Raw genomic sequence first — 12,842 nt, 5'->3', positions numbered from 1 at the left:
TTATTTTATTTATCTTAGTTTTATTTCAGAATTATTGTCAATTTCAGTTTTAGTTTACAATAACAGCAATTTTGCTTCTCAGGTGAATTTTATCCTGTTTTAAGGATGTTTAGATATTGTTTTCCATAAATCTAGACACACTGACAGACTATATAATTTTATTTTATCTTAGTTTTATTTCAGAATTATTGTCAATTTCAGTTTTAGTTTACAATAACAGCAATTTTGCTTCTCAGGTGAATTTTATCCTGTTTTAAGGATGTTTAGATATTGTTTTCCATAAATCTAGACAAAAACACTGACAGAAATGAGTTTTTTTGCATTGTATTCACTGCATTTTTACATGGATTAATTTTGTCCAGCTGTACTCCACAAGGACTCTGAACGTCTGGATATTATTCAGATAAATTAGTCGAGAATCTGAGATCCAAGTCCCCTGACTGAATAGTGCTTTCTGTTTCTGATAAGGAGAGCAGTGAGGAAGTAATATTGGAGGTCCAGGTGGATAACAGTGATTGATGATCCACAAAGTCTCTCCGCATTGACTGCTTTGAATTGGCTTTGAGATTGTAATCAAAACTCAAATGAATAGTCCGTCACCTGTCTTCCTCCCAACATGGAAAGATTCTGGTTCTCTAATGGCAGTACTAATGAAAAAGACTGTGTGACCCTGACAGCTGAGAGAAGAGTCTTTGCATAATGCCATGATGGATTGTTTCATGGCAGATGTGGTTTGTGCTCATATGCTGGTGTAAACCGTCTGTTCTTTGTTGTTCAATTACCCAGGTGACACTGCTTTCATTCTTGGTGGAAGCCGAACACACGTTCCTGGACTACATCAAAGCAGGGTACGGACGAAAATACACACAATCACCCTCATGTAAGCGTATGTACTGTATTTAGACTTTTCTAAATGCTTCTTAAATTGCCGCATCACAACATGTAATTTTTGTAAACATTCTCAGAGGATGTACAGGTCAGAATCTTGCTGAAGCCATCAGGATGTTATCACAGTAATGGCGTCAACAGCTTTGGAAAAGAGCTCCGGTAAACAAGACCCGAATAGCCACTTAAATGTTAAACTAGAACAACAAACACGGCTATTGTAGTAGTTACTGTAATCAGCATTCAGGGGTTGCCAGGTCCTCTTCAGTTTGCACTGATGAAAGGCTGGCCTTGTGCACTGATGCCAGTATTGTGGAAAACTTCACAGAGTCTTCGACCATATACTGTGGTCTGATCCATTGATATCTCTGGCATTAGGAAATATGACCTCCTGCCCCTCTGTGTCTGTTATCTCTGGCATAAAGGCTGCGTCCTAAACCTGAAAAATGCTGCTCTGACAGGCAGTATTTGGAGGAAGGAAGGCAAGTCCGAATCCAAGGTTTGAATAAAATCCTGCCTATTAAGATGCCTCCATCTGATCGATTTTTAAAACTAGTGATGTACAAAAAACTGTGGTTAAAAGAAGCAAATATGTATTAATAAATGTCCTTGAATATTAAAATAAATAATATTAATTACACCATGTTGAAACGTTTGTAAGATTAAAAAAAAAGAGATTAATACTTTTATTCAGCAATAATGCACTAAATTGTTAAAAAATAACAGTGAAGACTTTTAGATTGTTACAAAAAAATCTATTTAAAATAAATGCTGTCATTGGAATGATTTATGAAAGATCATGTGACACTGAAAACTGGCTGCTGAAAATTTAGCCTTACTATCACAGGAATAAATGACATTTTAAAAGATATCAAAATAGAAAACAGCTGTTTTAAGTTGTAATTTATCCTGCACAAATCAGTACTTTTTGTCTTGTTTTCCAGTACAAACATTTACACATGCTAAATTTACCTTAAATGTAACTGCATAAGATAATAAGATTTATTAATTATATTTATTAATATATATATATATTAATATATATGTATTAATCTATTTTAAATTAAGTTTACATTTCTTATGACACTGTCAAATGCTTTATCTTGCTTGAAGAAAACTGAACTAAATTTTGTGAGGGTTATGCCTAAAACAAGAAAAAAAAATATTTGGAAAACATAAATAATAAAAATAATTCAAGAGATGTTCTCTGAAAGCATGTTTTCCTTTTTCAGAAAAATACTTTTCTCTCTTTAACAACAGTGCTATTTTAGTATTACTTCTATACTATTATAGTATTTTTTACTAATATTTTAAATTAGCTTTTATATTTATATTTTCATTTTTAATCTTTATTTTAGTAATTATATGTTTTTGTCATTCGTATTAATTTTTATATTTCTATTTAGCTCTAATTTTTAAATTTTATTTTTAGTAATTTTAATAAATCATTTTGTTTCTGTTAGTTGCCAGTGCAGCTGTTTTAAGTTGTAATTTTTTCACAGTATTACTGTTTTTACTGCATTTTTGATCAAATAAATGCAGCCTTGTGACAATAAGAGAGACTTCTTACTGACCCAAACCTTTGAATGCTAGTGTGAATGTCTATTTATATTAAATTAAATAATATTAAATAATATAATTATTTATATAATTATATAATAATAATAACAATAATAATAATATATTTTTACAGAGAAGCAAACATTGTAATTATTAAATATTTACCTGGTTGTTTCTAAAGCTTTCTTAAATTCGTTGTAGATCATTAGATGTTATTGTTCCTTGGACGTATCTTCATTCATTATATCTTCATACTATCTATTAGGCAGTATTTGTTTAAAGAAAGAAAACAGCAACACTTTAGATTAGGGAATGCATATTTGTGATTAGTTAAGAGTTTTCCCTTAATAAATTCCTAATTACTGCTTATTAATACTTATTAATAGTAAGTAAGGTAGTTATTGTTGTAGTTGTGTTTAGGTGTATTAGGTGAGGTTAAGGGCTCATGAATATGGTTATGCAGAATAAGGCATTAATATGTGTTCTGTAAGTACCAATAAACAGCCAATATGCTAGTAATATGCATGCTAGTTTGCAACTAGTTAATAGTGAATAGTGTTCCCTAATCTAAAGGGTTACCAAGAAAACTGTGGTTTGCAACCTGTCTTTTGTGTTGAGTGAGTAATGATGGGCTCTCTTTTTGGTTCTCTGTTGGTTCAAGGATAAGGTTCAATAATCAACTTAAAATCAGACTCATCTGCTTTATCAGCTATAATGTGTGACTACAACAGCAGGTAATTAATCTGATAACCTTGCTTAATGTTTTGAATGTTCAGCTCTCTCAACCCTTATCCAATATTGATAAGTTCCTGCCATAGTTCCTGTCCCACGCCTAAAGATACTAGTGTGTCCCATCCTGCTGGAGATTGATATCACCCAGTATCTCTCACTTTGTCAGTCAGGCTGTGCTGTTTAAGAGATTGAGTGAGGGAACGACAAAGACTCCAGCTCTAGACTTGACTCTGGTGTTGTGGTCTGGGTGGCTAGTACAATTATTGTTTTACAGTTTTTGTATTAGGATTTTTTTAAATACAGTTTTTGTATCTTACTCCAGTCTTCAGTGTCACATGATCCTCCAGAAGTCATTCTAATATGCTTATTTGCTGCTCAAGAAACATGTTGTGCTGCTTAATGTTTTTGTGAAAACTGTGATACATTTTTTCAGGATTTTTTGATGAATAGAAATGACAAAATAACGGCAGAAGAAATCTTTTGTAACATTATAAATGTCTTGTCACTTGTGATCAAGTTAATGCATCCCTGCTGAATAATAATTTCTTTCAGAAATGAAAATTGTGAATAGTACTGTGTTACGGCCCGTGGCTCAAAAAGGATGCAGCAAAAACAGGGACACACGAGAAAGCCAAAAGTAGAATGCAAAATTTATTAACAAAATCAAACTATAACAAAAAGAAGAACAATGTAGAATGTAACAGTCAGGAATCAGTGGTGTCAAGTTAAAGGGGTCATATGATGCTGCTCCAAAGAGAAAGGAAAAAATGAAATCGCATCATATGACCCCTTTAAATGAATGCATGGAGCTGTAATGTAGTGTAGCAATGTTGGATGTACAAAAGAAACAAACTTAAAGGAAATCAAACAAAATCAAGTCCAATGTGCAGCTCTCTTGTAGCCAGTCATCTTGCTTCTTTTAAAAAGCCCAAACGGAAGTCAACAACAGGTGTCCTCAGAAAACAATCCAACTCGGCCGAAGAAAAACCTCACATAAGACATAGGTCGTCACATACTGTATCTTAAGGGTGTTTACTGTTTAGATATATTTACCAGAAAACAAGAAAAAATTTGTCATTAAAATTATATATATTTGTACAGTCAAAGTGATATTTTTCCTTGTCTCTACACTCTCAGACAAAGGTACAAAAGTTGTCTTTTCAAAATGTATCATTTAGGTACTAATATGTACGCTTTAGGGGTAAATAAGGTACAAGGGTGTACCTTATTCAAAGGTACCACTCCAGTGACAGCTTTTGTACCTTTTTTCCAAGAGTGTAGGGTTTAAAATAAATGTGGCAAAAGCCTAAAAATAAAAAAACAGAGAGGCAGAGTAATAAAGAAAGCGAGAGTGTAAACAGTCTATTATCTGTGACTATCCAAAGACATGGTTGACCTTTCACACCGGAGTAATCTATATCGCTCTGACATCACCATGTGCCACGTTCAGTTCACACCGAGTCAGATCAGTCTGTCCACACTCAAACTGCTTTCTGTCAGGTTTTCACCTTTGTTATTTTTCTCCATCAGACTCTGACCTTTAATATTGACGCTGAAAGCAGACCTTTGTATGGATTTCCCATTGCTACACGTTTCACTTTCCTCTTTCCTCTTTATAAACAGGACTATATATAACCCTCTTCGTTCTTAAATCATCATATCCTGGTTCAGAGAGAGATGGATTCTCTTTTTACTGCTGCGAATGAGTGAAAGAATCATATCTTAAGAGAGAAGTGTTAATTATAGTGCAGGTCATAAAGGTAGCTCTCAGAGTTAATGTAAAATTTAAAACCTTTTCTGAGGACCTTATTAAAAGTTTAATCATGTTTTTGGAAAAAAAAAACGGACTGCAGGAAGAATTTCAGTCTAGTTATTCACATTTACATTGGTGGAAATATATTTCTTCAACAGAAAACAAAGACTCTTTAGACAATAGACACACAATGAAACAACTGTTGACAAAGTTGAAATAATACAGATTTCAGTTTAGAGTAGTATAGCTTAGATAATTTAGTCTTGGTAGAATTTGTTGAGAAATAATTGTGTTTATACTGAAATCTTTGACTTCTGAGCAGTTTTTAAGTTAAACTGAGCACAGTTTGTGATTTTGTTGAGATCTCCTCTGAAACCCTAAAGGAGACACACAAGATTATGTGGACTTTTTCTTAGGAGTAAAACCTGAGAAACGGTCTCCATTGATCTCCATTATTTTTGATCTATTTCATTGCCTTCTAGGTGAAATCGTTAAGATTAGATTTGGGATTAATTTCCAATGGGAGATACAATAGAAAGAAACATACGTACCTTTTCATGGAAATGTGATGCTTTTGTTCTTTCTTATTGTCTGCAACTAATCTTAGTGAAGCACTTTTTTTTATAGGTGATTAGATCTTTAGAGGTCTCTTGAACTCTTCAGATTGCACTTCATCCTGGGTCAGAACGAGACATTGTGTAAAATGTCATTGAAGAATTCATAAGGGGAATCTAGCCTTAGAAAGACACAAGACATTCATAACCATACAGCAAGGAAATACAAAACTACTGCATTGCAGAAATGTGTCTGTTCCTGAATCAAGTTGTACATTAGTACATTTACGAGATATATATATATAAAATGTCAGTGTTTTTTGCATTCATTGGATCAAAAGTGTTAATTTGTCATGAATGTAAAACACATCTGTCTGCACTGTTGCTAATGTGACAGTCACAATCCCATCATTCTATATCATTCTATTCTAGCTGTTTTTTCACTCCTATAGATGACATTCAGAATTCCACCATTAAGATAAATGTTCTTCATATAAAAGCGCCGGTCCAAAAGCTCTCTAAGGTTTCTTGTCTCCACCAAAGTAGATGTTAAGGAAAAAAAAAAAAAATCAAGATGGACAGAAAAAAGGAATGAAGATACAGGAGCATAAACAGAGCTTGTTAATCACAATTGTGCTGCTCCCCCTGCCTTCCTGTTTATGTTGTGCAGAGTTAAATAATAAAAAAATGGCTGGTAAAATGGATTCAGTTTTTTGGTCCATACCCAAGGTCTTTGCATAAACACAATACCCTTGTGTTGCATATGAATATGATTTGGCCTGAATCCCTCATTGGTGGTCATGTTTGCGGATGTACAGTGGATGTTTAAAATACATAATTACTCTCTGCTGACCCATCACTGATGAATCAGCTCTTAGGAAAACATCTCGCCGCAGGGGTTGCATATGAATGACAGCTGTAGCCGCCTGCTGATTAGAGCCTGCTTTGAAATGGTTTTCCCCCATTTCGTTTTTGTGTTTTACCCACTTGCATCAGAGGATGATTTCTTTGTCTGTGTGGAAATGTTTTATAAATATTCACTGACCTCATACTCCATGTTTTCCGACATTCTTGTCCAGAGCTCATTTCTCATTTGCACTGAGAGCACAGCAGAGTTCACACTGAAAAGGGAATGCCATTGAGATTCAGATATTAGATGTCGTTATGATATTTTTCAGTGCTTCAGATGTTATCTGTACAAGTGTTCTGTACTCCCCTCAGCAGCAGAAAAAGTTGTTTGTTCTCGTATAATCTGTTCCATTGTGCAGGTGTTCAGATTAGCCATTTGTTTTCTGTGGGCTCAGTGCTTTCTGTTAATTTAAATGGAGATAAACAATAGCAAACTAAACTCTTGTAAAACTTAAAAAAATGTTTTTTGGCCATTTAAAAATGCCCATATTAGAATCTGTAACTGATTTTGGTATATTTTAATTTAAGTTTATTTGTATAGCACTTTTCATTCATTTATTTTTTTATTTTTTATGCTATCTGAGATGTGTTAGTGGAAAACTGACTGAAAAGTTCAGGGAGAAAAGGACTGGGACTTTAAAACCAACCAAAGTTTAACTTGAACCAGGAATAAACTGAAAATTTTAAAGTGAAAATTAAATTTCATAAAAATATTTCATTTAAAAATTTCATCCAATTTTTTTACATGTTTTGTAACTAATAAGGTATTAAATTGCAAATGCAATTTTTACTAGTAGCTTTTCGACCCCACTGTATGTGTATATATATATATATATATATATATATGTATATATACACTGATGTACATTATGAAATATCTTCTTTTGATTGCTTGAATGAAATTGTCATTCACAGGACTGTTATTTAAAAGACTCTGATGCTCTGATGCCCATTGAACTCTTGCTATCAGAATCAGTGGGTAATCACTGGCTCCATACTGTGTCCGGTGAATGTACTGTCCTCCAGCCAGTCTCTCTGCACGATAAGCATCAGTAATCCAGCACTAAGCTGGAGTTCCCACTGATTTCAGTATAAAAACAGAGTTGTGAGCAAATCTGTGATGTTTGGTGATTTTGTATTTGGAAATCTTCCTCGACTGCTGTTGTGAGACCAGTTTCACTGTTGCCCTAATTAAAAAAAAAAGTGGAAAAAGAAGTGGGTTTACACAGATGTTGGATCTGCCCACCAGGCAGAGTTGATTGTGAGGAACGTCTGGTTGCTGAGCAGGAGGTTGGCTGTCTGCCTGTCAGGTGAGAGAGACGACACAATGCAGGGCTGGAGATGGTAATTACACCAACCTCTCGAACAGCGGGAGTGGAAACATTGGAGTGTTTTGAAGCTGGAAATGCGATCTGTGCCACAGTTTGGGGTGAATCAGGATCCATCACCTTTGTTGAGAGCCTCACTGTCAGGTTCTCACATCTGTAATGTGTGAAAAATTTGGCTTAAATTTAAATGCTTTCATTCTTACTTTCTCTCTTTGTCTCTCTCTAGCACTCAGATCCATTTCACAGTGGCCATTGATTTCACTGCGTCCAATGGTAAGGTTTTTAAAAAAAAATTTTTTTAATTGTGTTTCCTGTTTTGGATTTGTTCTCTGTGTTGTTGACCAACAGGTCTGAATAAGATTTTAACCTTGATTTATGATCTGTCTCTCTCTTTAAACCCTAGGGAATCCTTCTCAGTCTACCTCGCTGCATTACATGAACCCCTATCAGATGAATGCGTACGCCATGGCGTTGAAGGCCGTGGGCGAGATCATTCAGGACTATGACAGCGATAAGATGTTTCCTGCATTGGGCTTTGGAGCCAAACTTCCTCCAGATGGCCGGGTTTCCCATGAATTTCCCCTGGTACCTGTTCCTAGATATGATAGATTATGTGGATTTCACAGCTAGCTGTCGCATATCCAGAGTCATTTCTGTTCGAATCCTAAAATGCATGCCGTGTTTTTCAGACACTCTGAATATCATTACTTTATCCTGTTTGTGAAATTTAATTTGTGAGGGTATGTATGGTTGTTTTGAAGTATTTGTTTAGTTGTTTGCTCATAGGTTGATGATATCGTAATTAGAAATGCTTGGTTACATCTATGTGTAATGTGTAAATAAGGCTCTCCAGACACTCTTGCTCATTAACGTTACCCAAGCATTCATGATGACTGTGTGTCAAACCGTCATCTCGTTGAGCATTTTGAGTCTCTTAATTAGTTTTTGCCCGCTTTTTTCCTCCATCAGCTACTCCTCCTTCCACCTCTTTTTCCTTGTGCTAGAACTTAGGATCATGACTATTCATTCTTGCTGCTTCACTCTTCAAATATCACTGTCCTTAGAGCATGAATAATTATCTAATGATGAATCATAAAATACTGAACAGATTCTCAGATCCCTAAGGGCGACACGCTAGAGAAAGTTTTGACAGTATATTTGACGAATATGAATGTGCAAAATGGAATTTTAGTATGCAGAAAGAACCATGAAAGAACCAGTTTTTGGTTGAAAAAATCATGTCCTTGAAATGCCATTGAAATCCACTCCATTAAAAACCATCACCATTGAAATCAACTGATTTGCAGTTGAATTCACTGAGGCGGCGCAAATTCTAGTGTGTAGACACCCTAAAGAACATCAAATACTCTATACTCTAAAGTTTTATATTCAAATGAATAATGACATATATCTTGTAAAATGTAAAGTGTTATGATAAATCTCAGAATCAGAAAGAGCTTTATTTCCATATTTGTGGAACACATACAAGGAATTTGTTTTGGTGACAGAAGCTTCCTCAGCTCAAACAGAATGACAGTGACAAGACAAGACACAGATAATAAAAATAGTTAATAGATAAGTAAATAGGAAATAAAAATATACCAAAAATATTTACCTTGTATTTCATCAGAGTATAACTGTATCAGCAGCTCCTGTGGCAGGCTGAACTTCTCAGCTGGCGAAGGAAGTACAGCCTCTGCTGGGTCTTCTTGACAAAGGAGTCTATTGGCGCTTTTCCACTGCGTGGTACGACTCGGCTCGGCACGGCTCAGTACGGCACGGCAGGGCTCGGATCAGCTCGGCTCGGTTTGCGTTTCCACTGCAGTTTAGTATCGCTTTAGAGTGGGTGGGATTATTCACATGTCGTTAGTTGCGCCGCCTATACTGCCACGACTCCTGAAAAACATTTTCATTCCGCGTCGCCCCATCAATCTCTCTGGATCCGCTCCTCTGCTATCAACGAGTGGAACGTCTGTACTTACTCAACAGACAACGAAACAGCCACTTTTTGGTTGTTAAAAACCCCCCAAAAGTGAACCGTACCGAGCCGTACCGTGCCGTAACGTGCAGTGGAAAAGCGCCATATGTGGAACTCCCACTTCAGGTCCTGAGAGATGGTGGTGCCCATGAACTTGAATGGCTCCACTGTTGTTACAGTGCTGTTCATGATGGTGAGTGGGGGGAGTGCAGGGGGGTTTCTCCTGAAGTCCACTATTATCTCCACTGTTTTGAGCGTGTTCAGCTCCAGGTTGTTATAACTGCACCAGACAGCCAGCTCTTAAACCTCCTTTCTGTAAGCAGACTCGTCTCCGTCCTGGATGAGGCCGATAAGGGTGGTGTCATCTGCAAACTTCCGGAGCTTGACAGAGGGGTCTTTAGAGGTGCAGTCGTTGGTGTACAGGGAGAAGAGCAGTGGGGAGAGAACACATCCCTGGGGGGCACCAGTGCTGGATGAGAATTTTCCCAGCCTTACTAGCTGCTGCCTGTCTGTCAAGAAGCTGGTGATCCACTGACAGATGGAGGTGGGCACAGAGAGCTGAGTTAATTTGGACATGAGGAGGTTTGGGATGATAGTGTTGAAGGCTGAGCTGAAGTCCACAGACAGGATCCTCACATCCTCACAGGACCCTGCACAGCTCCAGTGATCTTTTGAAGATATGTGTGAAGATGGGGGCCAGCTGGTCAGCACAGGCCCAGGTCTGGGCCTGGTGCTTTCTTTCTCTTCTGCTTCCGGAAGACCTGACACACATCTTTTTCACAAACCTGAAGTGCAGGAGGGGGAGAGGGGGCTGCTGGAGGTGTTAATAGGTCCATAAAGAGAAGGTCAGAATGGGTGTGGGGTGTGAGGGTCTTTCAAACCTGCAATAAAACTAATTCAAATCGTCGGCCAGTTGTTGATTCAGCACAGTGCTGGGGGATGGTGTCTTGTAGTTGGTGATGTCTTTTGGTCCTTTCCACACTGATGCAGGGTCACTGTCAGAAAACTGGTTTCTCAGCTTTTCAGATTCAGTTCCTCTTATCCACTCTGTTCTCCAGTGTGTTTTTGGCCTGTTTATACAAGACTCTGTCCCCATTCCTGTAGGCATCTTCTTTGGCCTGACAGAGCTATCTGAATTTTTCAGTGAACCACGGTTTGTCGTTGTTGTAAGTTAAATGAGTCATGGTAGGGATGCATATATCCTCACAGAAACTGATGTATGATGTTACAGAATCTGTGAGTTCATCCAGATCGATGGCAGCAGCTTCAAAAACACTCTAATCAGTGCAGTCGAAGCAAGCTTGTAAATCCCGCTCTGATCCGTTAGTCCATCTTTTTACAGTCCTTATTACAGGTTTAGCTGATTTCAGTTTCTGCCTGTAGTTTGGTATAAGATGAAACAAACAGTGATCAGAGAGCCCCAAAGCTGCCCGTGGGACAGAGTGATATGTATCCTTTATTGTGTTGTAACAGTGATTCAGTATATTACTGTCTCTGGTAGTACAAGTAACGTGCTGTCTGTATTTTGGCAGTTCACATGTGAGGTTTGCTTTATTAAAGTCCCCGAGAATGATTATTGATTATTATAAATGATTAACAGAGTCATGGTGTTGTTGCTCTGTGTCTGCGATCTGATCAGCCAGCTGTTGTAGCGCCGCGCTTATGTGCGCTTGCGGTGGAATGTAAACACCTACAAGAATGAATGAGGAAAACTCCTTCAGTGAGTAGAAAGGCTTACAGTTGATGAAAAGCACTTCTAGATCAGGACAGCACATCTTCTTCAACGCTGTTACATCTGTACACCACCTATCGTTGATGTAGAAGCATGTCCCAGCGCCACGCGATTCGCCTGTTGATTCTGAGGTGCGATCCACTCTGAACAGCTGGAAGACTGGCAGTTGTAGTGCATTGTCCGGAATGCCTTCATTCAGCCAGGTTTCCGTAAAACACAAAGCAGCAGAGTTTGAAAAGTCCTTATGAGTAATCAAAGTAATCAAATCCTTATGACTAATCAGAGTAATCAAAAATCGGTAAAAGGTTGTGTGGTGTGTGCTGCCGAATACTCAGCAGTTCGTGCCTGGTAAAACTTATTGTGTTTGAAATACAACAGACAGGAAAAACAAACAAAACCATTAAAACAACTGGAGAGCTCCTCACCGAGGCAGCCATACTTGAAACAAACAATCTAATCTAATTTAATCTGCTGATTTGGCCTTGACAGCAGAGGCATAGTGTTGACTGAAATCTGTTGTTCTTTTTGAAGAATGGTAATGTAGATAACCCATACTGCAATGGGATGGAGGGCATCCTAGAGGCCTACCATGAGAGTCTGAAGACTGTCCAGCTCTACGGACCCACCAATTTTGCTCCTGTCATCAACCATGTAGCAAGGTACGAAAAATTCAACAGCACTCGCTGGCACAGCGAGCATGCTGGCACAGTTGAGAACGTATCCTGTGTAAAGAAGAAGAAAGACACAGTGCTGAGATAGATTTCTGGACTCAAATGAATAGAATATTGTCCTATTCAAATCTTTAAGTTAAAGTCTTTGTTCAGTTGAGCAAAAATTTTTACCATGACAGACTTTATTTTGAGTGGTGGCTTTACAGTTTTGGAAAAACAAAAGATCACATTTTAGCTGGTGTTTTAGGACTCATTGGCTTTTAGTTCATAGCCAGAAACTTAATTGATGGTCTTTTGGAGATGTAAAGGTCACATTTACTATTGTTTGGTAAATTTTCGAGGTCAAAATCTAGTCATTACAATAGGAATCTGCACAACCCGGAACTTCGCTTGAGGACAAAAGATTTTCCTACACCGATTTCACAATGTGTTCAAGTTGGTCACGCAAATTTGTCACTGTAATCAACAAAGTGTCACTCATGTGTACTTACATATAAGCTCACTGTTTAGGGTGCTGCTGCTGTTTGCATATTTTTTTAAACTGTCCCAGGTACTAAAAATATGAAAGCAAGTTTTGACCTTATAGTAAAAAATTAAGCTGTCAGATAAAAATTTAAATAAGAAATAAAACCATATTGTGACATAAAGTCGCAACTGTGCAAAATAGATACAATTGTGATACATAGTCATCAGGGGCGTCATGCACTCATTATTTTTGAGGGGGCACGAGTGGGGGGGGA

General features: G+C 37.3%; 1 protein-coding gene across 1 annotated transcript in view; it reads left to right on the top strand.

Annotated features, from left to right (window-relative positions):
• The window catches only part of LOC107711929 (copine-5-like), a gene marked incomplete at its 5' end in the record, with an annotated part of 31,925 nt that overhangs the window by 9,899 nt on the left and 9,184 nt on the right, over positions 1-12,842 (top strand). Inside the window, 4 exons of the mRNA XM_016517021.1 lie at positions 787-848; positions 7,948-7,994; positions 8,125-8,306; positions 11,963-12,090. Coding sequence (XP_016372507.1) covers positions 787-848; positions 7,948-7,994; positions 8,125-8,306; positions 11,963-12,090 — 419 coding nt within the window. The remainder of the gene's footprint in view (positions 1-786; positions 849-7,947; positions 7,995-8,124; positions 8,307-11,962; positions 12,091-12,842) is intronic.

The sequence above is a fragment of the Sinocyclocheilus rhinocerous genome, unplaced genomic scaffold (assembly GCF_001515625.1).
Source record: "Sinocyclocheilus rhinocerous isolate Xijiao unplaced genomic scaffold, SAMN03320098_v1.1 scaffold1168, whole genome shotgun sequence".
Taxonomy (NCBI): Eukaryota; Metazoa; Chordata; class Actinopteri; order Cypriniformes; family Cyprinidae; genus Sinocyclocheilus; species Sinocyclocheilus rhinocerous.
This window is presented reverse-complemented; position numbering and strand designations above follow the sequence as displayed.